This window comes from Tauraco erythrolophus, chromosome 1 (assembly GCF_009769465.1).
Source record: "Tauraco erythrolophus isolate bTauEry1 chromosome 1, bTauEry1.pri, whole genome shotgun sequence".
Taxonomy (NCBI): domain Eukaryota; kingdom Metazoa; phylum Chordata; class Aves; order Musophagiformes; family Musophagidae; genus Tauraco; species Tauraco erythrolophus.
In genome coordinates, this window is record NC_141465.1 from 69,448,590 (window position 1) to 69,472,951 (window position 24,362).

Below are 24,362 nucleotides of genomic sequence, written 5' to 3' on the forward strand. Positions count from 1 at the left end.
TTAGCAAATGCTCTTCCAAACAAATGGGCCAGATACGTGAACATCTGAATGATTTGACAGCTCTTGTACTGCTTATTTTTAAGCTGCACTTTTTCTTACTCTACCAGCTTTGTATTTTGTTAGTAATATGTAGAAAATCCAACTGCTACCACTAAGGTATTTCCATATTGCTGGCACTCGGCTCACAAACCAGTATGGTTTCAGTACAAAATACAAAAACGTGCTGTATTCAAAAGAAAAAAGAAGAGAAGAAAGGACCTGTTGCTACACTGACCAAGTCAAAAGAAAAAAAACAAAACAAAACAAAACATTCAGAGCTACAAATTAACATCTGTCAGTTAAAAAAAAAACCTCAAGAAATGGCATCCTTAACAGGATATACACTTTTTAGAATGACTTATTTGTACGTGTATTGAATTGGCAATAGAGCCTTCCACCAGGTATAACTGAAGTTTCAGAAGCTCCCTCAGAAGTTGTTAAAATATCACATTAAAGAGACAAGGAACAGCAAGAAAACATCTAAGAAAAGCAGGCTGTGATACAACAAGCATTTGTTAAGAAAAAGCTCAGAAGTGCATTAGTTCTGGTGAGAGATATATGAGCAACAGCTCTTACGAGATGTAGACCCCATTCTGTAACTATGGGCTGTCCATATACTGTCATAGTCAGAGTCTTCTGAGAGGTCTGAAGGCTCCAAACGAGAAAGACTACTGCGACGACCCAAGGAGTCTAGACTTGATTGGTCATCATCAGCCAAGACGTGATTATGCATCAGGTCAGTGCCTTGCCATGCTAAGGATGTATAGGTGAAATGAAATGGTGGATGTGGATAGGCAGAGGTGGGATGAGGAGGAGAACGTAAGGAATAGCCACAACCAAACACATGAAATAAAAGCAAAAAGGTGATGGGAAGAGAAGGAAAAGAGAAAATATTGTTAAAAAGGCACCAAAGTTTTTTTTTTTATATTTTTGTTTTAAATTTGTTTGGGGTTTAGGTATAAATTACACTCACAAATAACGCTCACAAATAACGTTTGAACTGTTACAATACAATTTTTGAAGTGGTTTTTAAGCTTCTAAGCAGCCTCAGTTGAGAATTTTGAATAGCCAAAATCTTGTTTGAAAGTAGATTTTTTGGAAGAGGGAATCAGGTTCTTTTGAAGTATGGAGTCAGTTCTGCTCTGGGGGGATTTGACTGGGGACAGAGCATTACACACAGTAAGCCAGCATGATCCAGTGCTGATGTGAAAAGCAACAGTCCCTTCCCCACCACACATCTGTACCTCCATCCTTTCCCTCCCTTGCAATGACACAGTCATTTGTACAGCTGCTTGGTGAACCAGGTCAGGGAACAGTTTCAGATGAAAACTAGTCCTACGCAAGATTTTTTTCAAGCAGGTAATTTCCCCACCAGCTCACAACACAGCCACAGAAGTGCTTGTGTCACCACTGTAAAGAGGAAAATGCAGGGGAAAAAGCAAAGGTTCTCATGCAGAGCAGCGCTGCTGACTTTCTAAATCAGCAGCAACATCCTGCACCCACTCAAGCGGACTGTCAAAGTACAGCTTTTCTCTGCCTGTACCCCTTCTTATTTGTTTAACCAGGTAGTGAATTAACTCACAGAAAAAACACTGCTGAGAGGTTAACAGCAACAGTCTGTGCCATTCCAACCCCTCACACACCTCTTCCTAAACATCTCTATCTGAATCTATCTTCCCAATTAAGTACTTCCAGGTATCTAGGGTAGTTGGTCAAACATAGCTTAAGGATACTTTTTCCTCTCTTCCCCTGCCCCCCCCCCCCCTTTTTTTTTAAGGCCTGGAAAAAAATCTGAGGACTGAAATCATGTAAGTGGTCATGCTATAAGCCACCATACACATGATATTGCAAGAGGTTTTAAGCTTTCATTTGGAGCAGAAATGCAAAATACACTCAGTATATAAGAAGCAGGAGAAAGTGAACTTTGTTCTTTTATTTGCACGTCTCCCTAAATTAAACCCCACATCCTCCCCACTCAAATAACTGAAAGAAGTTGCTCTGCTACCTCTAACGCCGCTCCCTACCCGCTTACACTGGTGCCACAGCTCTGCTGAATTAACATTGCCAAAAGCAGCACCCCTTGGGCTTTTGATTAAGGTGCAGGTCAGAGAACTGCCAAATGAGGGACAAGCAGGATACTAACACGGTGGTAAGAAAGGAGAATGTAAAAAAGGGCGTACTTCACAAATGAGAGGCAACTCTTTCAGTCTATTCTTCTACACTGACTACTGCTCCAACAGAAGCAATTCCAGCATGAGTGTTTTTTTTTCCCCATTTCCAATTCCAGTCTACGAATGGATCTTCTGAAACCTAAAGTCTTAGATGACAACACTATTCTTTCCAAACAAAGCAGCCGTGTGCTTAATCAATAAAAAAATTGTTTCTTGCTGCAATTAAGAACAAATAAAAGCTGCTGACTTCAGATGTATGCAATGATACCCACGGCACTATGTATATTTCTTAAATATACATAGAAAGAAAAAAAATAGGCAAAAAAAGCGAAAAAAAAAATCATCTCATTCATTTTATATCTGCACACACACACACTACTGTGCAAGTGCAAATGTTTCCCCAACCATTTCTTGTCACATTATCCTTAGAAATAATCAAAATATCATAGTCGAGACATTTAAACAGCAACCATCTAATTTAATTTTGTTTGGAACAACAGTATATCTTCAGAATTTTGAACATATTCATCTCCTTTTATCCAATTAAACACACTACTATAATGACTGTAGGGCTATAAAGTAATTAGTATTAATAAAAAAATGTAATAGTAGCTAATTTAATCACCTTGGAGACCTACAGTTCATCGAGACAGAAGAATTAAAATTAAGGGTTTTGCTGTTACTTCAGAAGTTCCTACAGTCTAATACAAGGGCCATATTCCCATTCAGAAGTACGTATGAATACAAAGTAGCTGGATTTTTTGAAGACTATAATAGTAAGTGAGTACACATTAGGAAAATCCATGAACTAAGTTTGCAACTGCATTTTGAGACTTCTCAACTGTCAGCATAAAGTGCTTTTGCTTGGAAGCAAAACAGGCACAGAGCACTGTGGGCAGCAGCAACAGCAATTAATACCGCAAATTTAAACAGCTTTAGTGGACAAGGAGCCAGTTATAATGTCCACTCTTCTAAATCCTGATGACAGCAAAACCAGCCAAGTACTTCGGGATCATTATACTGTGTTCCAAGGATTCTCAAATTAAATTGGTATTCAACAGTGCAAAAACTGCGCAAATTGGAACAAACGCAACAGCATTTTCTCCTTCCTTGTGTAAATGGAACACATGCTGGTGGACTCCCCTGCTCTGCACAACGTTTTACTTACAATACAGAGGAACTCCACATGGCAACCTTGATTTGGATTAAATGAAGTAGGACCCCAGAGGCACGTTACAGGTTTTCAATAAGCTAGGTATTGATCTGAGAAACTAAAAATGGCTTTAAGCAACACACAGATCCAAGAACAATTTCTTCCGGAATTACAAGATGGGATTAAAATTTGTAATTAATACTGAAAACAACTAGCAGCAATAAATGAAAATAAATTTTTATATGTCTAGCTTACTTTTCCATAGTGGAAGTCCTTGTTGAACAGAACAAGACAAAAATATGCTCCTCCCAACTTATGACTACTTCTTCATTCCTCCTCACTACTTACCAGCTTCTTGAAATTTATCAAAAAGCATACTGATCAACTGTCATATTCAGTTCAGACACCTCTCATTCACCGGTGAAGGTTTTGTACAATTTTAAACCATGACAAGTAGTCTCTTTTGTTTTTTTGATTTTTTTGTTTGTTTGTTGGTGTGTAGGTTGGGGTTTGTTTGGTTTTTTTTAATACTGAAATAATTACAGTCTCTAAACATGGTCTTTGGCATCCAATACTTAGCACTGGTATTATTTCTTCCAGGTTATTATTTCTTCCAGGTCCAGCTTGCTACTTTGCAAAGGCCTGAGAACATACACCTCTTTTTAGCAAACTATCTGATTTGTGGGGTTTTTTAGCCATTTCAGTACTTTCTAACTTACTTGAATTTAGTGTTTGACGTGTTTTGGCACTTGTGCAATATGCTTCAATGACTTTAAGAATTTGAGCATCTTCTTCTAAAGCAGCTGTACCTAGAATCAATGGGAAAAATAGAATTTTAAAGATGGTTATGTTTCTTAATACAGAAAAGCCTTTGTAAATCACTGTTTCAGTTGAGATCAAAGTTCAGCCTAATTGACCCTCTAGTTCTCTTAATTATCCTATTTAAAAAAAAAAAAATCACACTTCAATAAGCACAAGTAACAGTTTAAAAAGACAAAATACTATTTTGAAATGCTTGGAAAAAACAACAAGTTAATTACCTACACATTCAAGAAATTTTCTGAGTATCTGAAGTTGCACAGCACGTTTTGAAGTGTGTTCCCTCTGCTTCTAAACAGCCATTAAATGGAAAAAACTGTACACCTTAGTTATTATACAAATATTATTTCATTATTTAATCAAAGAAATCAAGGAGCAGAATATTAATTCACAGAAATCTTAAGAACTTTTGGGTTCTGTATTTATATCAGATTTACCCCTTTCAACTGCACATTATTGAAAATTAAACTCAAAATTAACATCATATAAATGCATCAGTACAATTTCAGTCCAGTGTGCAGTAGGAAAGATGTCACTATCACGTAAGTATATCTGTGAAAACTGGAGTAATTAAACTTCTGAGACTTTAAAGTAGAAACAGTACTACTGGGAAATAAAAAATAAACCTAACTATTCAAGCTTAACATTTTCCTAAAGGTAGAACTTCACAGAAATCTTTTCCTTGGGGAATTCAATAAAAATATTGTCAAATTTTTCACTTGCAACAGAGTGAAATTCCAGTCAAAATGAAATCTAGAGGTACCTCTACCATTAGTCTAGATGGAACCAGAAGTCTATGTGTAGGGCAAGATAATTTGTTGCTTTAAAAGCATTTTTCCTGTTTTCCTCTACCCAAAGCTTGAGGGGAAAAAACGTAGTCTTAAAGATTTTCTGCTGCATCAATCTGAACTGCCTTCAATATCCAAATCCGGCAGTATTCTCTGTCAGCCAATGCATCCTGTTAGTTTTTGTGATTTATTATCACCAGAACAAAGCCAAATGTCTAAACGTTTGTCAGGATCGGCTGACAAGCTAACTGTTGAAGAAATTATCTTGACCCGATATAGTTTCCCCACAGTTTAAGAGACACAAGTACTCCAAAGTACAGGTTATTTCTCTTTCGAGGCAGGAAAAATAATTGGATTTGATTGTGGTCAGAATGCAGCACCATATTATTACAGTAGCAGGACAAATATTTCACCTCTGAAATGATTACTGTGAGGACACTCAGTTGAAATACCTTACTTTGTTTTGTCTGTTATAACGCTAATTTGACATAGCAGTTCTCAAAACATAACCCACAAATCCCTGGGATTCCAGAGAACATAAGTAATAAAACCCACACCAATTTATCAATAAGCTTTAAGTTCATTAGACATTCCTCAGCAGAAAACTTTTATAGCTCCACAAGCTGGGAAAAGCTGAAGAAGCACTAACATAACAGAAGCTTCTAATCACTGACACAAGTGGGAAAAATAAAGAGGAATACCAAGAATCAGTAAGTATTTCTGTAAGTAACACTCTTGGACTTAAAGCCACCAAAAATCCCTTTTGTTGGAAGCTATCTCCTATATCTAAAATACTGAAAGGTGTTAATTTCATCAAGAGTAAAACAATGTATTTGCAAGCTATAGAGCCTCTCCCAAAAAAGAACTCTTATTTCCTCTCACGAAGCGTTCTTTGATAATTTCTTAATTTCTGCAAGTTGATAGCTTTACTGCTCTCACTACAACTGCTCAATCTCCACTGTCCACCACTTCAAATGATACCATATGGCAGTGCTTTCATTCCTCCTAAACAGATACCTTCCTGTAAGGATAAAACACGCTGAACTAAAACGTCCACTTGCACATCCATGAACACAGGATCATTCGATTTACTACCTTAACCTTTGCCGTATTAAATTCACAGCACACTCAGAAGCACCTCCACTTTAGACAGAGCAACAGCACCCTGAGGAAAAGCTTTTTCTCTCCAACCCTACATAAACCAGTGAGAGAGAATGTTCACAATAACACACTTCATGCATTGAGCGCTCAAGGCACAGTCTCTACCTTAGGAAGCCCATGAGCAAAGGACAGACACAGCCCTGTGACTGTGTTACACTTGCTTACACTGTACGTTTAACTTTCACAGAATTTAAACTGATGTTAGTTCCAGTTTTTGTATTATGCAGACATTTGTTCACGTTTCTCTTACTTTTTCTCAGTGCAAACTCTTCATCTGAGGGCTTCCGTTCTGGTTTGCGTTTGGGAAGCAGCTTTTTCATGGTTTTAGGGCTCTTACTGAGATCCTGTGCAGGGAAAAATGAAAATAAAAAGTAGAGCTTCTCTACAATATTTCAAAAGTTTAACTTCTAAGATGCATACAGGAGTTACTAACTAAAAATCTTTTAACAGCACCAAAATTCAGTTTAGTAATAATTTTTGGCACATCCCGTTTGCCTGAACTGCTGGTTGATTTCCTCTCTACCCTTCCTCCAACTATACATAAAGTCAGATATTTTATCTGTTCTATTAACAGAAATGTACAGAAAAGCTGCTGCAAAAGCATGCAGGCTGTTTGGGAGCTAGAGTGAAGGGAAGAGGCAGGCATACATTAACACAGGTTTCTTTCCTTAACTTTTCAAGAGACAACCCATTTCACTCATCTACTCAGAAGCATGTAAAAAAGGACCTAACAAGAAAGCTCAGCAAGTAGCCTACTCTTTGAAGCCAGAATTTCTAAATGTTTAGGTCTGTTCTTACAAAGCTCTACAGCAAAAAATATAGCAACAAATACAGCATTTCTGCTAAAAACGTGGTCATGCTAATTTACAGGAACAACGCTAGGTTACAGGAACAAAAGGAACATACTGGTCTACCCCTTACCTTAAGGACACAAGACATCCTCTATAAAAATACAGAACAAGAAAGTAAAAAGGTGATGAGCAGGACAGACCAAAGAAGATGAAGATCGGTTTTGAACATCATTGTATGCCAAACACTGTAAGGATGATTGAAACTTAACCACATTAGAGAATTTACTGCCCTACACATGAAAACATGAAAGGAATTTAAATGAAGTTACAAAATAAGCACGCAGTACAGCCAAACAAAAGAACCTCTTGTAGCAACTAAGCCTAAACACTAACCTTCCAATTGCAGATCACCTATTATCACTTTCTCCCTGTTGTTTAGGGGATTTACAAAAGACAAGAAAAAGTCACACACACATTCACCACAAAAAACCCCACAACACAGCCAGGCCACCCTAGGGCACTGTGTTTAGGCTGCAGTTTCTAGGAAACTGCAAGTTACATGTCTGCAAAATAAAAATTTTTCTGTCAACATCTCATGCTGGCAGAATCAAATGTTATTAGGCATAACTGTATGATTCCTTCCGAGCCCTGCTGCTTCACGCTAAGTCAGTATCATGAGAACACATGAAAAAGATACTGGAATAGGAGACATCACCAAGCCAGAGCATCCAAAATTCTCCTCCTTACATACACAAAGACTTGCAACATAAATCTAACCTTTTCTTACTATTTACAAACCCAAGCAAAATGTTTCGCAGGACCAAACTAACTTATCACCATCTTTTTGTGGTTAAAGCCACCACGTTTTAATTCTCTTGGAACAGATTACTGTTTCATATCATACGCTAATTAAAAAAATACGACACAATCTTAAGAGTCTAAGTTTTTTTTTTCCCCTACAAATAGTAACATTATCCAACAGATTCTTTTGAGCACAAAACCATTACATGTATTTTGACAGTTACCATTCTCTTTTTTTCTTTTTAAAATACACTACTGTTACCTAGTAACAGTGGTAAATACTGAGGAACAAGAGTCAATTATACCACCACAGACACTTAGAATGATTTGACACAGTATTTTGAAGCACCATAGGATCCCTTATCCTAGACACTTTGCAGGGTGCTTAGTGACTTTGCAATAAGCCTGGACAATCAATGTAACACAGGAATTGCTAGTTTAAAAAAAAAAAATAAATCTTACTTCCACTCTTTATCCAGTTAATAAATAAGTGGAAGCACTTGCGGGAGGCAGGGGAAGCCTCTCCTAACAAGCTGTAGTATTTTCTCAGCTGCAAGACTAAATCCCTGTTGGAAATAAACAGCAGTCACTAGTCCATTAGCATTGATTCAGCATTGGCTATTAAATCATCTTCACACAAAAAAGCGCACAAAACTGTAAAATGGTGGTGTATAAATAGAAAGTTAAAACTTCCCATTGTAAGCCTGCTACACAGTGATGGCAATTGGCTGCTGCATCTCACCTCTTTATAACAAAGAGCTGCTGAAGGTCGTAATGGCGGTGCCGGTCGAAGGCAACTCAGGCTCCAAGGCTTGGGGGTTTTCGGAGGTTCCAGAGGTCCCCAGTTTATCGTGGTATGTGGAGTCCCATGATGCGACGGATGAGGGAGAGTGTGGTACGCAGGAGTCAGTGGTATCGGCTTGCTGTCTGAATGCTTGCTGGAAGGTGTTACTGGATGGGAAGGAAGCTGTTAAAGACATTAAGGTGATAGGAATTATTATGGTAATAAAGACATTTTATCATCAAGGATAGGTGAAATAATCTGATTCACTATCTAGTGCTTCTGTTTATTACAGCTGGCCTTTCAAAATTTTGACACTAAATTATTATTTGGAAAAACAGAGCTTCAAGAATTTTGTATTGCCTACCGTAGACAGAGCTCGCACTAAAGAAAGAAGAGCTATAAGCAGCCCTGTTCCCACTTCTCTAACCACTAAGGATGGAGCTAAATTTAGATCCATTCGTATCCAACAATTCAAATGCAGAACCCAAAAGAAGGAACTTAAGAAGCCTGTTTCTCCACAGACTGTCAGGTACATCACCAATTAAAACCTACTATTCTAAGTATACTTAGAAGATGGTGATGTATTACTTGGTCAAAACACAAAAAGTAATGACAATGAATTTTCTTTTATCCCGTAGAAGTGTTACACCAAGATGTAAGCATTTTATTCTTTGTACATAACATTAAAACCAGAATGATCTTTTGACCCACTAAACTACAGTCATAACACTCAGTTCTTTTTACTAATGGCTTAAAAAAAAAAAACGCTTTGCATGGTGGTATATTTGCCAGATAACCTAATTCTGCATACACTGCTCATTCACTTCAATCCAGAAGCTCTTTCTTACCGTGTGAGATGGCACAGAGTGAGGTTTAATGGTGGGATTCCCAACAGTTGTGACTTTGGTTTGCTTCTGCAGGTGATCCACCCATTCATGCAAATCTTGTTGGTTGTTACAAGACACTAGTATCCTTTCAATCATATTTCCTAGGTGACAGAGAACAGAAGACGTAGAAAACCACAGAAAAACAACCTACTCAATCTGACACGATTATAAGGACACTCATTTCGTAAAGCATTGTATTCCCTAAGTACTAAGCAAAAAAATTTTAACCTGTATTTTCAGTAAAACAGCATCTTACTTTTCCAGGTTGTAACAGACATTTCCTCCCTGTATTTGTTCTTGTGCCAAGCATAGGAGTTCTACTGTTTTCCTCACTTCTAATATTTAAACACAACCATTAATGACAAGAAATAGATGTAGGAGACAGGCTCATCTAGCAGCCTTATGCTTCTTCATCTTCCCCAACAAAGCCAGCATATAGCCTAAAATGTCATTCTTGAGTCTGTAACTTACAATATAAGAAAAGTTATAATATAGCTCACTGATCTTCTCTCAGAAAAAGGCATAAAGTTGGTCTGAATCTAATATTAAAACTCAAGTAAAAGTCACTTGGAAAAGTATTCTTAACCAAAGATTAATTTTTGCATTTTAACCCATCACATTCCTCATCTGAGGTCAGCTTCATAGCTATTATCTCAGAAGAACATGCACCATCAACAGCTTTTTCCCCTCTGCCTCATCAATATGTGAGGCTGCCTGACATCTAGGAGGGTCAAAATCACTTTATTTAAATGCAACCTGCTTGGAGGCAGAATTGATCCAGAAAATGAAGATCTGAAGCTCCACTGTGTTCCATGTACTTTAAATCACCCAAGGATAAGCTCAATGCTGAAACAAATGACTTCACAGTCAGAAATTACCCAAAGGACAGACAACAGCACCCACCACTAGCATTAGAGATGCTAAAGACATCTCAGGAAAGAGATGGACCATTTCTAAAAGAAAGATCTTGCTTAGAGTTTTTCCAGAGTCTCTGGAATTCCTCTTCTTCCAGTGAGTAGAATACTTTGAATTGCTTCATCATAAAGGACCTTCTCCAAGGCTACTGCCTCCATTCATTAAAATACAGAAATTTGGGGATGAATCTCATGCAAAGACATTTTGTTAACTGCTTAAGACAAGCAGTAAAAAGCAGCTTCCAAGTGAAGCTCTAGGTAGCTGCCTTACAAAATTTGTATAATCACAGAATGGTTGAGCCTGGAAGGGATCTCTGTAGGTCATCCACCTCCTTCCTCAAGCACAGGCAACTAAAGCTGGTTGCCCCGGAGCATGGCTAGACTGCTGTTGAGTATCTCCAAGGATGGAGACCTCTCCAGGCAGCCTGTGCTGTTTTTCCCTCTGTTCAGACAGAACATTTGATGTTTGAAATGGCATATCCTGGAGTTAGTAGCAAATAACAACCTTTACGGTCAATACCTGATATTTCAAATGCATTTTTATGGTTTTCACTGTCTTCTAGCTTTGTGATAGTCATTCCTGTCATTGGCAGCTTTCCCTAAAAAAAAAAAAAGAGCAGTAACACTGAAGTTAAATCCAAAACACACAAAAACATTACCAAGTAAAGAATATATAAGCATCAAACTCTGAACAGAGACATACACAGTAAATTGGCAAACACACACACTGATGGGTTTCAAAACATTTAAAAGTCCACACAAAGATCTCAAAAGAAGTTTTTAGTATGCCCAACTTCTGCAAATGACATCTGTGACTTCAATGAGTATATTTTACACCTATGTAGGCTGTGAAATCTATACAAATGTAATAATGGCCACTTATCACAGCCTTAGGTTCGTGAAACAGAGACCTTCAGGGTCAGCCATACTACATGATTAGAGGCAATGGTGACTCATCTTTAAGCACATTTGTTTGAAAACTGTTTGATTAGCTCTCAAAATAAGGTTTGTGGTACAAGTAGTTTTAGAACTGAAGATCTTACTAAACAAATGCATCAATTATTTACTAAAGATTTATGTCTCTAATAACTCCACTACTAAATTCACTCACACTAATATTCAAGTAAGAAGACAAAAGCAGTAAAAACACCTTTAAAATTGTAAAGTTTCAGAAGAACATATTCGTTTTGCAGAATAGAACCTCTCATTTTAAACCCAGTTAAGCTGGAAAAAAAGAGTCAGTGAAAGATAACTTTTTGACCCTTTAGAAACACAGAAGAATAAATAAGACTGAATATTGTCAGGTTGAAAGGCTTTACCAAAAATGCAACTTTTATTAAAGTTCTTAAGACAGATCCTGTATTCTCCTGCACAGAAACACTATTCAGCACATGCTGGCAAAAGCACAAGCACTATGTACAGTGGAATTTTGGCTCTAAAGGAGGGCAGGGGGAAACTCCAACTTCCCCCTCCTCATTTTTTCTTTCGTAATGACCTCAGAATGGACAAAGGTTTCTTAGAAGCTTGGAAAATAAAAATCCCTTAGTATTCTGTACGCACAGAGCTTGCTCAACCCCAAGATGCCAAAGAGAAAGGAAAAATTTTCTTGCAACAGCTTCACCACTGAAGGAAACATGATGGCATCAGGTACTACAATGCAGTCTAAAATTCTCTCTGTTTTTCCGTGTTTGCTGGTTCATGAATAACACAGCATAGAGCCACAATAAGAGAGCTGCAAGAATTGCTGATTGAACACTGGAACAGGCTGCCCAGAGAGGTTGTGGAGTCTCCTTCTCTGGAGATGTTCAAAACTCGCCTGGACGCATTCTTGTGTGATCTGATCTAGGTGGTCCTGCTCAGGCAGGGGGATTAGACTAGATGATCCTTTGGGGTCCCTTCCAATCCCTAATATTCTGTGATTCTGTGATGTAGGTGGAAAGGTAATACGGGGATTCACCAACCAAAGACTGGCAACAGAGAATAAAGATCACCTGAGCCACATGAAGAGAAAAAGTATTAAGTCAGTAAAAACCAGAGAAAATAGAACGGAACTCATGAATCCTTTTCTTTCAACATATTCCTTTTCTTTCAACAAAACTGTGGAGCCAGCTTGAAAAGTATGGTTTGTGCGCATTGTAACTTCAGTTTACCACTGCTAAGAGTTCTCCCAATTAGCTCATACAGCAGATATCGGCACTATCAACCAGAACATCTGAAGCCTGCTGATAACTAGACTATTCAGAAACAGAGGGACGGTGCAGTGTAGGACGCCGACTCCAGTAGCGTCACTTCCCTGGGAATGACTGAGGGAACTGCATCATCTTCTGCCCGTATCCATCCCAGTTCTGAGACAAGAACCTCAGAAGAAAAGTCCAACCAGCCCACATTATACAATCCAGACAGACACAAAAAGGGATGAAATAGTTTTGCCTTGCTGTGAATACATAGTCATTAACATTTGAGAAGTTCACAATGTTGGGAAAATCACATGAGAGGTTATGAGGAAATTAAGAGTTTTGCATTCAGAGGGTTGGATGGCAAACGCTAAGAGCGAGCTGTGGTCATACTAAGCAGAAGATGAAGACCAACGCACAAAGAAAACTGTTTATTTACTGAACAGTGCTGGGTACCCTCGGGGACAAGGCAGGAAAGAAGAAATGTGATGTACAAAAGTAGAGCAAAATTAAATCTGACAGATTCATGGTTTAATTTCTTTTTTTTTTTTTGTTACACACTAAATTTCCAGTTAGTTGACTTTGTACCCAGCACACAAGAATCTTCCTTCGTCAGGAATTCTGGATGTGCCACTTGAGATACAGAGCTCACCTGCCTTTTCTAATATCTTTTTCTCATCCATGTTGGGATAAAACACTGTCCGAAACTTCCGAAGAGCAGCACAAAGCTAAGAGAAACCTGACTGTGCATTTGAATCCCCTAATGCAAAAGTCTCAGACAAATCCAGCTACTACCATGGTAGGTAAGATATGAATCCAAACATAAATTTTGGAATTTAATTGCTCTTTAGAAAGTGTCTGTGGCTAGGTGTAGTCGATCACACAGGAACCCTGAACGACTATGCTTCAGCATTCCTTCACAGCAGATGAATCACTGCTCAGGAGAAAGAAACAAACTGCTTGAGAGCCTGATTTACAAAAGCACTTAGAGCAAGTGAAATCTCTGGCTTCTTTTAGAACTTTTAATGTTCTACTGTGATACCTGGAAATCACATAAAAATATTTCAAGAACATTTATGCTATAAAGAATTTAGAAACTCATGGACACTTGCTTTAACTTCACCTCTCAGGAGTCTGAAACTACACACCCAGAATGCAAGTGCTTCTGCGAAATGTGTTCTAAAGCTACAGAGAAGCCACCCCAACTGGTGCTGATCCTCCTGCACTACAGCAGAGCTGTTCTATTTCTGCAGTAGGGGAAATAAGCAAGAAGTATTCAGCTGGGAAACTAGCTACAGAGCTCAAAGACCATGGCTTCCAGCAGCAAGTAGTGGATTTCTGAAGTGAAACACCTGAAGACCACATGGTACGTATTTCAGGTGGTGTTACACTGGGCTAGCTCTAGGCTGGGGCCATGGACTGAAGGCCAGTCCATGTACTTGATCTGCTCCAGCAGCTGCAGCAGACAAAGTGCACTTTTGGAGCCTGCCTTCCAGTTCAGCTTCATCCAGAGCAAATTCAGTCTGTGGGCCCTGAGTCTACTCCTGCACTGTGACTCAAAAGATAAGTAAACAGGGAAAACTAGAAGATTCATTTCAAAAATGCTCTGCTGATTCAAAGATAAAACACTAATGCAGACACACCTAAAGAAACAGCTGGTAGCACAGACTAACTCACACCAATGCAAGCTTAGGAGTGCTGTGTAGTTTTGGTAAGTCCGAGCAGCAGTCAGAAGACCACGAACAAACCTGTACAACAGCATCATTTTCCTGTGGAGATCTAAAAACCTACCAACACTTCCTCTCATTAGCTAGTACTAATAAGATTAAAAAAAACTCTCGCTGATAGTTAACAGCTAAAAAAAAATAATACCCAGGCTTCTAGTCCAGAATTCTGTAACACAAATGACCAGTTCTTATTACAGAAATTGCCTTTTATCTTCATAAATGCAGAAGTTTAATAATCCTTCCAAGTTTCCTATGAAATACCTTTTAGAAAAAAAACACATCCCAACATATTTATACACACACATATGTACACGTATTACTTTACCTGATAGATAAACCCACTCATTCTTGGGCTGGCAGACAACATTAGCAAAATGTTAGGGAAGAGAAGAAGATACCTTTCATTCTTTTCCTTATCAAAAAAAGAAAATGAAAAAGTAAATACAACATCACAAGCCCCCTCCCCTCTTTTTCTGTTTTATATTATTAAAATCTACCATCAATGTTATAACTCCATAATTAACTCCACAAATATTTGCTCCTGGTAAAATTAACTCTCCAAAGAATTTTAAAAAAAAGCGTCAGAATTATTTGATTTTCTGTTTGAAGAGTGCTAGTAACACATGTCTATACTTCTTCCGGGAGAGTACATCCTACTATTTTAAAACAGAAATTTTACAGTCAGAGTGAAATACTGACCTTGTTTAATACCGTAACAACTGTTTTGCTGATTTCAGCAAAATTGAAGTTACAAATTTGATACATTTCTTAATGTAATTTAGATGGATTCTTTACAGTAATGTCAAGACCATGGCCTCTCAAATTGGAGAGATTAGATTTTTGCATGATGCTGGATTTTGTCTTGGAGTAGAAAAAGAAAAGTAATAATGCTTATATTCACAACAAAAGCACTAATTACTTTTTTCTGGGTTTAATTTGCTAGTTTCACTTATGAAGTTGTCCTTTGTGTTTTCATTTTTGAGGTATTTTTATGGAAAAAGAAGGTTTACTTTTAATCTACTACTATAGACAAAGAACAAGGGAGAAGCATTAAAGTATAATGTTTTAATTTTCATGACAAAAAATATATCCATTGACAAAAGCACCATCTCAATTTCAAGCATCTTTGCAAAACAATACAAGTCCTTACCAAGTTTTAATGTTTCTGTTTTTCAGTAAACCTTTATAAAATGTCTGTACCATTTTAAAAAAGACAAAACAAAACCAACTGCTTCTGTGTAAATAAAGCTGTTCTATATCTAGTCAAAACCTGTAATGCTATGCAGAAACTTCTAAAAATCCATTACATTTGACATTTTAGTTCATCATGATGAAAGTTGGGAGCGTGTGTTGTGTTTTGTTTTTAAGAGTACAAGAGATGTGACTACAGAAGATGCACTAGCAGCTCTACTGAATCTTATTTATTTTAACACCTAACAAAATACCTGAAAGAAAAATATCAAGTGAGGAATTTTGCAATATTCAGTTGCATAACACTCTTCTCTTTCTTCATATTTATGGGCATTATTCTAAGGGAGGAAACTGACTGAACGAGGCTGCAATTCAAAAGCCCACAGCAAGTTCAAAGCTTCATCGATTATACAGGGGAACAACCTACAGCAACCGCCAACAGTCAGCTACTGCGACTATTACATCACAGTAACCCGCATAACATTTCCTTTCTGTTAGCACTTGCTTTTGAGATTATTTTAACATCATTTCTGGTAGGACAATCTTTTCTCCAGACTTTGTGGTGTCACCTTCGATTTTGTAATGTGTCCTCTTACTCTATTTCTCCAAAACCACTTGATTCTTAAGCTTGTATTTAAAATTTACTAGTTGAGCAAAGTAGTAAAAACAGTGAGGAAAAAGTGTGTCTCAGATAACACCTCACAATACAAAATTTGAAAGCTTTTGTTATTTAAAACACGCCATAGTAAAAGTGCTATTCAAAATGATCCTGTAACATAACTACACATGGAAAATCCTGTTTAATTATGTACTTCAAAAACTATCCTGCAAAATCATCTTACAATGTTTATAACTGCTATACTCAGGTTACGTTTCAGTAAATTTTACAGATGAGACCACTCATCTTCAAGGACATTTATTTCATGTCTTGCAATAAAAGCCTTAAATCAGTGGAGAAAGATTTTAGTCTACATTAGTATCTCTGAAGCATTCTGTTTATTTCTGCTACATAATGATTACAACTAATTTTACCCAAAATTGAAAGTAAGACCAATAGTAAAGATGAGAAGGACCTTACCTCACTTCCAGCACACTGAATCATGACCTGGGACATGTAAATCACATTGCCAAGTGTTTTAATATCCTCTCCCTCCCAACAACGGATAGCTTCCGTCAGTATTTGTAGTTCAAGTTCTTTCCGTTTCCGTACTTCTTGACATTGTGCCTAACAAACACAGGGAAAAATACCAATTTGGAGCAGGTTTAGGATAGAAATACCAGTACAGTTGTATTTACTGTTGTGCTTGTAGTAGTCAGAAGAACAACACATAAACTGGAAGCGTTTTCATTTAGATGACTATTACCAATATTTCTTATAAAACTGGTTTTGTTAACTTCAATATAGCTACTTTTCCTGTCAATACATTGACTTCAATTACCATTCCAAATTCATAATCATAGCTCTGTTTCTCAAATTTCTCCTTTCTTTACATTTTGAATTTTTGTATTTCCAACCAAACATGGCTAGGATCAACAGAAAAAAATAACACAGTTGCCACCAATGCACATGATTATATAAAACCAGCATCCTTGTTTATTACTGATTAAAAAGATCCACGCCAATCGTGCAAACTATGAGTGTGTATAACCTTATGCTTCTGTTTTTATTAAATGTCTCTAACCTGCTCTATTCTCTGTACTTCCATTCATTTTAATTTTTCTCAACAAAAATTGTTTCCTCTTGTTTGTATAGCACCCAACAGAACGCGATGCCCAAACCTCTTCTGAACACAGATAACACTACATTTCTACTTTAAAAAATGAAAAACAGAAAACATCAGGTTACCACCAGCACACACTCCTAACAGAATGCACAAAACATTAACGTTATTGTAATTGAGACCGCATTAAGTATAAGCTTTTTGCAGTTGAGATGTGGGTTTTGGCGTTTGTTTGTTTGTTGTTTTTTTAAAAGACATTAAGAGACAGCTCCTCTGTTCAAAATCAGGCTTCCCGCTCCAATTATTACTAGAATTTTTGTATCTTCGGAACTTCACCAGCATTTCCCCTTTCATCCTCTCTCCCTCAACTCCAACCCCATTCCCCTAGAAGGAACGGTCTTCAAAAAAATACTCAGAAAATAAAGAAGCCCTTCTTTGGAGACCAGTTATGCTAGCACTAAGAGAAAGGGAGACGAAGCATGAGCCATGGGACAGACCAAGAGGTGCAGAATGCTTGTGTGGCTCTTATTGTGTACATCAATAGCCTATTTGCTATAACTCCCCAGTAAACCACTATCCTTAGCTTAGCATCAATTTCCAGGCTTTCAAAAATTGCTTATGCAAACACTTGCAGAAAAGTTTCATTTTTTTAAAGCAATAGAAGGGGATGAAATTTAAAAAAATATTCTACTTAAAATATATAATCTATTGTTCATCACTCTTACAGAAAGATTTTTGAAGGCAGTCATGGATTTTTGAATATCTGGACGATCCGGATGATAATCCTAAAAAGAATGGAGAACACATACAATAAAAACTTCAGTTCTAATAAGACTAATAAAAAGTTTATAGAGGTTTAACTAAAAACAAAAACTATTTTGTAAAATAGAAGTTGTAGATCTATGCTCTCTTTTCACAGCCTTCTTATTCTTGTATCAAACATTGGTGGCTTGTAGAAAAAGAATGAAGAGCCACTTATAACATTCCTACTTATGCTTAAAATAGAGCCAAGGAAGTTTTATAAGACCTAGTGGGCAAGAGATTTTGAAATCCTATTAGGAAAGTGATTAAAGAATTTTATTTGGCATGTTCACTTTGTCACAAACTAGCTTCCTTACAGACTAGTATGTTCCACCGTTGCTGACTGCCAAACCAAATTGTGTGCAAGACAAAGACCCATACACTTCCTATTTCTCTCCCTCCTTCACACTCCAAAAATCTAGCCTATAAAATGCAGAGGTGGAAACAGTAGCTCCTGAAACATCTTCCCATATTGGAAAGATCATTTTTGGACAGCGTTCAGTAGAAGTCAAAGGGACTATTCTAGTGACGTGTTCGACACACTGAGGTCCTAAGATGAGATGTAGCACACCTTCTGCAAGATAAAGTAGTCTTACATAGTGTGCAGGGACACATTCAATGTCAAGTCAACCAAAGTCACTGTGAGACTGTTCTATGAGTGAAGATTAGCTCTTCTGGCTAGTTCTTCTTTAAGCACTTAGCTTTTACAGGAAGTTTCACTGCACTAAGTTGCAGCCCATAATTTAGAAGGCTGATGGAAGAGCAAACAAATACAATTTTGGGTCCCATCATGTTTGACATGTACCTTTAAAATAATTGTTGTCAAATCATCATTAAGCTGGAACATAAATGCTGATAAGATATACCTCCATGTGCCTTTCAAGTTCTTTGAGTAACGTGGGGTATTTATCCAGACGCATAAAAGGTTTGCTGAGGCCCGTGGTCAGTACAAGGATCCCAGGGCTGTTGGCACCTTTCACCTCCATGAATTCTCCTAGCTCCTCACTGTGTATACAAAATATTTAACCAAATTAAGATCAAATTACCAAGACAATTAAAATTACACTGGATTCTTCACTTCAGTCTTTCATCCACAGTGAATTCTGTCAGTAAAACAAGAGGCCAAACAAATGAAAAAGTAATTCAAGTACAACTTAAGTGTTGCAATCCGTTTCTGCATTAAATAAAATACAGGAACAAAAGATATTTGCAGATTTGGGGGTCCATCAAAGGAACTAACAGACATAGGATCAAACTCACCATTCTAGGCAACTCATGCTCAAAGACTGCTCCTACAATGCTGCCCCATCTGAGCAACGATTACAGAATAAAGCCACTTGCGCTATACTTTATTACTCAGCTCTTTATTCCACCAGAATGACATCTGACCTTAGAGGTGGTTTACACAAGCATAAATGGGTCAACGGCTTCATCAAAGCATCGATATTTTTAAGGTATCGGGCACTAATGGGAAGACACAGAATGTTTCAGAACATTTTTTCCCTTCCCACACTTACGTGTTGAATGACCTCATCTCACACATCCAAGGTGTTATTGCAAAATGACCAACTAACCAACAGCCATACAAACCACAGACCACAGTAGAAACAATTGCTGTGTAAACTATTCTGAAGTGAGTTAGGGTTTTTCACTGAGGGCGTACTTACACAGCACACTTGTTGTGACAGCAAAGCTGCTGTAAGAAATCCATGCTCTCCAAATATCATAAACTGCTACTTCCCCTATCCAGATGGTTTTTCATAGTTGAATCATTTCCGAGAACTGGCCCAGCCCCTCAACTTTTTACATTAACTCAGCTAAAAAAGCAGCACATCCTGGGAATTTCTGCTCATTTTGCTATGAATATCTACATCTTCTGCTTCCTTATAAAGTAGAAGTTTCAGAGGACTATGGTGGAGGATAGGCTTTTCCAGAGTTTAAATGACCAGCAACAAAATGAGCTCTCTCTGTGGGGAAAAGAAGGTACAGCAGCATCTCTGGGCTGATTTTCAGGCTTCAGAAAACACAAGCTGCAGAAGAATATCGGATTCTAAAGACAAAATCTAAATAAAGGAAATTCAGAAAGCTTCTTATTAAAGATATAACATCATCTTGCACTCAAGCTGTGTCACTCTAGACATCTTCTCATGTTTTGAGCCCTTGTTATAATCAATTATCTAGTTTTACAAAAAAAACCCACAACAAAACCCACTATTCTCATGTGAGTGTCATTTAAATTCTACTATAAGATACCCTGAAAGTCCTTACTTTCTACTGATTAATAGCATTACGCTCCTGGAAGCTACTTAAATTCCACACATACACACTCTCGCCTTGGTTATTGGCATAGTCTCATTTTTCAAAGGGAGCCTTACGCAGCTACCAGATTCAGTACTTTTAGAAAGTGTAAAAACAGTGTCAAACACCAAACGGCAATAAAGGAGGAATGGTTGTACAAACAGGGAAGGACAAGGATCTTCAAACCTGAGGCACAGTGTTTCCATGCAGAAGTGAAAGCAAATCTTGACCTGCTCAATTGCCTTAGGGGAAAAAACACTGCAATAATACACATGCTCAATTATCAGTGAGTCATGCTACACAAAAGCATTACATAGATTAAGACAAAACAGACCTCCCTACCTCCCCTAAGACACACACTCCTTCCTATTTCAGAACAAGTGACATTTGCTTATTAATGTCCCTTGTCCAAATAGACCAAGAGAGCAGAATACGAACGTGAATCATGACCTTCCCATCCCAAGGTAAGTGCTTTACCCACCATCCAATCTGGATCCCTCTCCTCCCAGACGCTAAACCTTCCCCAAGTTCACAGAAGAGAAGGTACTTCTCCATACAGTTTATTCCGATGTCTTACTCTGTCTTCAGATTAGTTAACTGATATTTACTTGTACTACCTTGCTTAAATAGATCCATTTCTGAATTGTCAGGTCTGACATAACCTTACACCATCTCTTTTAGAGCACTTCACCCCCATTCTAACCAGGCCCAGGCACTCCTAAGTGCATGTAATTGCGCAATTTCTGCTGTACTCCACTACAGAGTTAGGAAAGGGGATTTCCCAGCACCTGCTTTGCATTTTAGAGATGCAAAGAGAAGGGCTGGGCACCCTTGAGAATGCCCCCAGCTCTGCCAGCCAGACCTTGCCACATCCCTCTCAAGTGACATGTATCAGCAACTCCAGGCCTCCTAAAAACAGCTTGTGACATGATCAGGTTTAAGTCAAAATTAAAACCCATTGGAAAACCTCCTACAGTACCTTGTATGAAAAATTATAGTAATGCAACACAGATAAACCTGAGTACTTTTCTAGCTTAAATTTAAATTTTAGTAGTAAAGCTGGCCAACTCTGAATACCTAGAGCCTGAAGACCTTCTTTGCCCTACACTTTCTTAACCACAGCCCTTACTCAGCATAAAATCACACCAACTCCAGAACTTGACAACTGATTCTGGTGGCACCCTAAACAAGACTAAGGATTTTGACTCATACTCATGTTTTGGTTTTACAGTGTTACCAGCTGCTTGTTAATCGAGGATTCAGGCTAATTCACTCCAACATTAAGCTCCATGGCTACTGTGTGGTGGCACATTCTCTTCTCCTGACTCAGCTAAAAGCAAAGAAGCTGTTTCCAGCACAGTGGTGGAGGGGATGAATGAAAGCATGGCATGCTTTACCAAAGCTCACCTGTGAAAGCCCTTCTATCAGAAGGCACTCAATGGTTTTAAGTTTCAATTCAGTGCGTATATGACACTGATCATATGCATGACCTGTTGAAGCAGGTTCAGATGAGGGACAGCCACAAAGACGATCCAAGAGCTGGAGCACCTTCCCTATGAAGACAGGCTGAGAGAGTTGGGGCTGTTCAGCCTGGAGAAGAGAAGGCTCTGGGGACACTTTCTAGCAGCCTTCCAGTACTTAAAGGGGGCCTACAAGAAAGCTGGAGAGGGACTTTTTACAAGGGTGTGTAGTGATAGGACAAGGGGTAATGGCTTTAAATTGAAAGAGGGGAGATTTCTATCAGGTCTAAGGGAGAAATTTTTCACTCAGAGGGTGGTGAGGCACTGGAACAGATTGCTCAGAGGAGTTGTGGATGTCCCATCCCTGGAAGTGCTCAAGGCCAGGTTGGATGAAGCTTTGAGCAACCTTGTCTAGGGGAAGGTGTCCCTGCCCATGGCAGGAAGGTTGAAACTAGATCATCTTTAAGGTCCCTTCCAACCCAAACCATTCTAGGATTCTATGCCACTGCTTTTTTTATTTTATCCATTAATTCTCCCTATAAACATCCCCATCCTTGTCAGCATCATAAAGTTAGATTATATATGGTACTTGATAAGTATCTTCATCTATTTTATTTTATGCAAAAGACATTTGATACAAGAGCAAACAGGAAGTAACCTTTTAAACTCATTCTTTGCATTTTGTTTGTTTCAGCCACACAGTCGCTGCTGCCTAACCTGATCTACTATTCTCTTTCACAGTACCTGCTATTCTTCCCCGTTTCAGGCAGCACAATCCATACACATATCTACACTGCTTCTCTTTTCTCCTCAACATAGGAATCAGCTCTACAGTATGTGCCAACCACAAATACCACAGGCCGTTCAACTTAACATAGTTCTGAACAATGCTAATTTTTGCCTTCAGATTGCAAGAGGCAAAAAATCCTATTCCTAATTATTCTGGCCATCCCCATGCTACTGGGTGCATATAAATGTATTATATAAGTGGCATTTGCTGAGATATCCACTAACACAATGCTTTTTATTTTTTCCCTTTAAAAAAAAAAAAATTGAATGCCTCTACAGTAGGAGGAACATTGGTTGCCATTTCACCCACTTTCACATTTCTAATTTTCATTATCACTGTTCCATTTCTTCCTAACTTCAGCATTATGAAACACATGTGACAGAAACCAGGAAAAAAACCCTCACTGTATCCCGAATTCAAATCGACTACTTAGAAACCTGAAATAAAAACCTGACGCTATCTTTTTTCGCCATCTTCTCTGCAATACCTTTAACTAAACACACTCTGTGGTTACGCAATGTTGCTGCAGTTTCCAAGTGTGCTCACTGCTCTTCAACACCAGATACTTGGTTGTTTATCACCTCCTTTTTACTTAATCACAGTATAGGAACCTACAGAGCAAGTTTATACCTCAGTTCAATTGATATGTATACAAAGTCCTGAAAAACAGGCTTCACAATGGCATCATCAGGAAGTCTTTTACACCGAGCAGTGTTAACAGGTGTAATTAAAACTGAATGACGTAGTTTTCCTCCCAACATTACCAAGAGGACAACGTTTTCTTTCATATGCTTCTGTGCTTCCCTCTGACAAGTTCGGACATGCCAGCTTCTTCAAACTCTAGTATGAACACACACATGCTTTTAATACAATGGTACCCAAAATTTTGTCTGAGCAGTTCCGTCGTGCAGACCCCATTAGCAGTCTACTCATGCTACACCAACCTGCTACCTCTGCAGCTTCATGGACATAAAATATCTGGCGAAATGAATGTTACTTCAGCTCAAAGCTTAGTGAGTGTCCTTCATTGATTCACAAAGGACAAATACAATACAGAACATAATGGAAAGATTTACTTTCAACAAAATACAGGCGGGTTAAAATACTGTTTGAACATGACAACAGTTTGCAACTGTTTTTTAATTAATAGTGGCTTAAAAGTCCGTGTTGTTAGCTTAGGATCACAGCTGCTTTGCCAAAGACAATGGCTCTTTCATGTCACAATTTCAATTGATGCCTGCAAGTACCACACTGTCCTAGGCAGCATATGCTAAATAAAACTCCCCCACAGCTAAGCAGTACTTTTTTTAAAAAAGATATCATTTAGCTGAATAAGAAAAACTTTTGAACAGTGAAATCATCAACTTAATCACAACTGTCTAAATAAGTAGCTTTTCAGAAAGAGGCATCTGAGATTTGAATTCACTGCTTGCATCATTTTACAGACTAAAATGCAGAGGAGCATACAAAAGCACTGTGCTTCATTCATCCTGAAATCCTGAGCTGAAGAGTTCTCCCCACCCCAAACTGGAGTTAGTTCACAACTGGAGATATTTTAAAGGTCACCATGAAAAGTGTCTTTAAGCCTTATTAATATATTCAAATTTTCCTTAGTACAGCTGCCTCAAAAGCTGCAAATCAGACTGGGGGGAGGGAAGAAAACAAGTTCAGATGTGCCTACAGTAACAGAAGGGGGAAAAAAAAAGCCATTAAAACTTCAGGAAAGCACATCCAGGAACTAAAATGTATACATTTAAAATTACAACTTACACTTCTGAAGCGGGTCTCTGGCTGTAATAGATGGAGCATGAGCTATCGCTGCTGAGGGGTCTGAGGACTGCACACAGGCACCGCATTTCAAGAGCGTTGTGGCACAGCTTGGCTCAGCAACC

At 38.1% G+C, this 24,362-nt stretch overlaps 1 protein-coding gene across 6 annotated transcripts in view; it reads right to left on the minus strand.

The window, feature by feature from the left end:
• The window catches only part of ARHGEF7 (Rho guanine nucleotide exchange factor 7), a 126,378-nt gene that overhangs the window by 12,799 nt on the left and 89,217 nt on the right, over nt 1–24,362 (minus strand). For 3 of the 6 annotated variants that reach the window (XM_086619902.1, XM_086619907.1, XM_086619895.1), the window contains 10 exons: nt 18,789–18,927; nt 17,847–17,906; nt 16,479–16,625; nt 14,535–14,621; nt 10,829–10,907; nt 9,356–9,495; nt 8,466–8,690; nt 6,382–6,475; nt 4,083–4,172; nt 513–792 (listed from right to left, as the gene is read on the minus strand). In XM_086619902.1, coding sequence (XP_086476028.1) covers nt 578–792; nt 4,083–4,172; nt 6,382–6,475; nt 8,466–8,690; nt 9,356–9,495; nt 10,829–10,907; nt 14,535–14,621; nt 16,479–16,625; nt 17,847–17,906; nt 18,789–18,927 — 1,276 coding nt within the window. In that variant the 3' untranslated portion in view covers nt 513–577. Of the gene's footprint in view, nt 1–512; nt 793–4,082; nt 4,173–6,381; nt 6,476–8,465; nt 8,691–9,355; nt 9,496–10,828; nt 10,908–14,534; nt 14,622–16,478; nt 16,626–17,846; nt 17,907–18,788; nt 18,928–24,362 lie in introns of those variants that run through there. The other 3 variants (XM_086619882.1, XM_086619915.1, XM_086619887.1) reach the window with 2 other exon arrangements.